The 4,676-nt window shown below is 38.4% G+C and overlaps 1 protein-coding gene across 1 annotated transcript in view; it reads left to right on the forward strand.

Annotated features, from left to right (window-relative positions):
* LOC146621128 (uncharacterized) overlaps positions 1-3,399 on the forward strand; it is a 34,483-nt gene extending 31,084 nt beyond the window's left edge. The window contains exons 11-16 of the mRNA XM_085368149.1: positions 1-412; positions 792-1,235; positions 1,358-1,456; positions 1,560-1,693; positions 2,311-2,362; positions 2,478-3,399. The exon at positions 1-412 is cut by the window's left edge and continues 92 nt beyond it. Coding sequence (XP_085224275.1) covers positions 1-412; positions 792-1,235; positions 1,358-1,456; positions 1,560-1,693; positions 2,311-2,362; positions 2,478-2,614 — 1,278 coding nt within the window. The 3' untranslated portion in view covers positions 2,615-3,399. The remainder of the gene's footprint in view (positions 413-791; positions 1,236-1,357; positions 1,457-1,559; positions 1,694-2,310; positions 2,363-2,477) is intronic.
* The last annotated feature ends 1,277 nt before the right edge of the window (positions 3,400-4,676 follow it).

Genomic DNA, 4,676 nt, shown 5'->3' on the forward strand with positions numbered 1-4,676 from the left:
TCTCCCCTGGTCTCCCCCTTTTACCGGGCTCCTCCTTCCCCCATTTACCGTGCCGTCTCCCCCCCCATAAGCCCTAATTTCTGCCTCGCTGCAGCTCCGCAGAAGCCCAGAGCGCCCACGTCACCGCCCCTGTCTCCTCTTCGTCCTGTCCCTCCAGTTTCACCTCTTCCTAGCATTCCACAAACTAATAACCAGGCTGCAGATGAACCCAAAACTACATCTCCAACAGAACCTTCTGCACCTCCAGCATCACCTAGTCTCTTGACTTATTTGCCCCCCACTTTAGCAAATGTCAACCCCTGTGAGGCACAGCCAGACACCCAGCCTGACGAATCAGCTTTGCACTCCAAGCCTCTTCTGAATTCAGAGGCTCCAGGAGCTCCTCTTAATGAGACTCCACAGCCAAACAGTGGTAGGGTGAAACATGATGCAGTCAGATATATTTCACTTTCTTTGTACCATACCTTTTCTGGAGGAAAATACTGACAAGCAAGAAGAATATTTAGGAAGATGCAAAATTAAGAAGAAACATATTTATCTGTTTAAAACATGTCCTTCAAAGTCATTAATGGTTTAGCGTGCAGGAAACTTTCATTGGTACTTATTGCAAAAGCTACTCCACATACTGCTGTAAATCAGCCCAGGGACTGTTAACCAATGGCTTGTGAAACAGAAATGATGATTACACATACCCTCAATGTGCACTTTACAAACATGCATGCTTATTAATACACTGATGTTGTTTTGTTTTTTTGTGTGCATTTATAGCTTTATAATTTTCTAATCCACAGACCTCAACACAGCCAGTCATGTGCACACTGAGCTGGTCTCAGACACTGGCTACAAAGTACAGGCTGTGCTGGTGGAGGAGGATGAGGAAGAGGATATGGAGGAGCAGGAGGAAGATAATCCTGAAACAAAACCAGAGCCTTTTGCTGTCACCACAGAACCAGCCCTGATAGAAATAGAGGAGGAAGAAGAAGAAGAAGAAGGAGAAGAAAAAGAAAAAGAGGAGGAAGAACAGGAAGAACAGGAGGACCATGAGAAGGAGGACAAGGAGGAGGAGGTGATGGAAGAATTAAAAGAGGAAACTGAGCCAGCATCAATCGAGGAACCAGCTGAGATAGAAACGGATGAAGAGGAGACAAAGGAAAATGGAGAGAAGAATAATCAGTCAGAAGACAGTCAGCCCACTGCTGAGCTTTCAGAGAAACAGGAAGACTCAGCAGTTGCAGGTAGCCCTCAGCTTCTTACAGAAACCTTTTTTAAAGTGGATTGTTACAGTGTCATTATTTCTAAATGCAATGCTGCAGTTTTCTGAAAATGATACTTTAACATTAACAAACCAATCTTTTAGATGCCGAACCAGTTTGTCAAGGAATCGAACATGAGACCGTAACACTGTCGAGCAACGGGATCGGACTGGGAGATGACACAGCGGAGCATAATGGCATAGGTCGGGCAACCAGTGACGGTTCAAACAATGCTTTTGTTTTTTTTGATATCACATGAGCGCACCAGTTGAAATAACGAGTGATTTTCACACTGATCTTCCTCAGTGCAATGTGTGAATCCATCTGAAGCTGAATTCAGCACTTCAGAGGTGACTACGTGCTACAGTCTCCACGGCACTGCAGAGGAGGACGACATCAATGAAGATGAGAAGCAAGAGATCTCAGAAAATGGAAAAGAGGTGTTTTGTCCACAGACACGCAGACAATAATATTGCTAATGCAAAGCCCACAAAACCTGTTTAATGTAATTTATTTTATTTTTTTTAAATTCAAACTATATTGTATGATGTCATCTCTACAAGTGATGAGGACTGTTTTAATTGTGTCACTGAATGCCACAAAAGAACAAGTCTACTGTGTAAATTGTATGGAACGCCATATGGGTGGTACAGTTTAGAACAAGCATTACTTCAACAGGAGGACGTTTGTGCATTTTTTGGGAAATAATAATAATAACGTAATAAAAATAAGAAAGGGAAAATCATAGTAAAATAACATGGAAGCTGTTCAGTGATGGTTTTTTTATAGTTTTTGAAGTTGAGGTATGTTATTTATCATCCAATACTTGCTAGTAGCGCAGACCCACAGATGATTTTGACCTTTTCATTTGAATTGTTAAAAACAAGTAAAAAAGAAAAAAAAAACATATAAAATGAAAGTTCATATGAGAAAGTTTTCATGAAAGTTCATGATTTTCTTTTTTTTTTGCTTTATTCAATCTTCTGAATTGTAGTTAAACATGAAATATATTTTCTGATTATAGTCTTCCTCTGCTCCGTTTTCCTTTCCACTTCAGGTTTTAGCCGAGCAACAGATATGCGTCCGAGCTCTTTACGACTACCAGGCAGGTAAGCTGCCTTTCAGAGGATAATCGGCATGCATGGGAACATAAAGTGCCTCCATTCACGATAATTACACTGTGATTATCGGATCTTCACTGTGTTATTTTGTTGTTCTTCACAGAGGACGAATCTGAGATCTCCTTTGAACCGGGTGACATCATCACGGACGTGGAGACGGTGGACAAAGCCTGGTGGAGGGGATGGAGCAAAGACGGACGTCAGGGCTTATTTCCTGCCAATTATGTGGAGACCATATAGTCAGGCAGACACACGCTAGGACAAAGATACAGACACACATAGACACACACTCAGGGACGCCATCTTCCCTCACGTTAATGCGTGTTTTTTTTAACTTAATCCTCCCACTGAAACTTTGTACTCTCTATTTTGTTGGAAGAATAAAGAAACACGAGGATCCCTGTTTTGTAGGGAGCAAAAAAGAAAAGTGTAACTCACGATTTTGATGTTTTTGAGGAAAACAAAAATTCTCACAAGTGTGCAGAAATTACCCAGCCTCATTTTCTCGGATAAAATAGAGAAGACCTTCTCTTACACCAAAATAACTTATTTCCTTTTGAGATGCAGTAGAAATGTTGGTGGGAGAGATCAGATCACAATGACAAATGATCACAAACTTTTTTTTTTTTTGTCAAAGAAACACAAACAGATTTTTATAGTGTATAGTCTCCTTTTTGATCCACGCATATAACAAGCATTTCACTCTGCTCGCCATTTGTATACATGTATCAGACATCGTCTTATAATCATCCTCCTGTATTCCCTGAGTTATTTTGTAGCATGGCGTTTGTTTCTGAAAGTCTCAGCGCACAGTTAAATTACCCAAACCAGAACTGAGGTATAGCAAACGATAAAAAAATAATAACTATATTTTAAATTGGGCTATATTTTGTTCATATGGTGATCTCCTCCCATGCTTTTTGTGATTATAGCTTGTCTTTTATTTGCCTAGATATTAACAAATTATTGCGTTATACCAACACAAAGATGATCTGAAACATCTTCCAGGTTTAATCCTCTTTAATATCATTATACTCTACACTGTATATAATAATGTAAAAAAAGTCCTTTTTCTATCCTTGTTTATATGTTTGTATGTTGTATGCTTGTTTAATGCTCTTTTATTTTGTATTTACTCCAAACTTACATAGCATCTACAAACAAAACTATCTTTAAAAGTTTGTCTCCTGCTTATTTCTTCACTTTTACTGTTTCAAACAATCAAAATACAGTGGTTACTCTCTTTATTGTTAACTGTCTCTTTCTTTAAATAATATTAATATGCAGCATTGATAATATTTTACAGCTAAAGCCTTTTTTAAGTATCGGGAAAATGTAGTTATTCTTTTTCAGAATTCAAGCACTTTTCTTAAAAAAGGATTTTAAAAAATGCCTCGACATTGTATAAACACAACAATAACACACAGTTTACTGGCCATCATACGGTATACTTGCAGCCAAAACAACTTGACACCAACATCAGTCTTGCAAAAATCACATTCATTCTCATGTAAGAACACATTAATATCTAAATAGCAAATTGTAACAGCAGAACTTCATGAAAATTGCAATTTTTTTAAAAAGTTTTTATTTCTTTAAGCATTTAGTGTTGGGGATATTTTAATATGCAAGTATTTCCATCACACATACTGTGCCCTGATTATTAAAGAACAACAACAAAAAATGGTTGTAGCAGTGCTATATTTGCACCTATAGGTGGAGACATTGCCTTTTCCAATTTGTCAGTGACAGCATTTTTGAAAGAGAGCTCAGTGAAATGAACAGATTCCTCAGGACAAAAGGCAAAATATTTTGACAGGCAGAGAGGGGGCTCATTGTTACACACAGTTTAGAAGTGGGATATCCTGATGTTTCCAAAGCTAAAAATTGCTAATGCTTCTACACCTTAAACAGGATTTTCCCCTAGGGTAATAATGATTGATTGAATTTGACATTAATATTTTTTAACCATACACCTTTAATATTTATGGGGGGCTAGGTTACGGTCTTGTAGTGCCAGTTCAATAACAGCGTTTGGCAGATGTGCCTCTGTTCTGAAATAGAGAGGTAATGTTTGACATGGGTCTCATCCTGCTTGAACTGATGCCTGTTGACAGACTGACTAAATCTATCCAGGAGACTATTCTGCTGAAGTTATCCCAGAAGGCTAATCATCAGTGATATGTGTGAAAGGGTGATGAGCCTCTTATGAAATACTAATTGGTTTACAAGGACAAAACCATGAAAACCTGAAATGAGCAAAACCGTGAGACAGAAAAAAAAGTAAAAGTTTTAAAGCTGC

This window comes from Diplotaxodon limnothrissa, linkage group LG12 (assembly GCF_057381915.1).
Source record: "Diplotaxodon limnothrissa isolate DT_005_m linkage group LG12, D_limnothrissa_male_GT1.1, whole genome shotgun sequence".
NCBI classification, from domain to species: Eukaryota; Metazoa; Chordata; class Actinopteri; order Cichliformes; family Cichlidae; genus Diplotaxodon; species Diplotaxodon limnothrissa.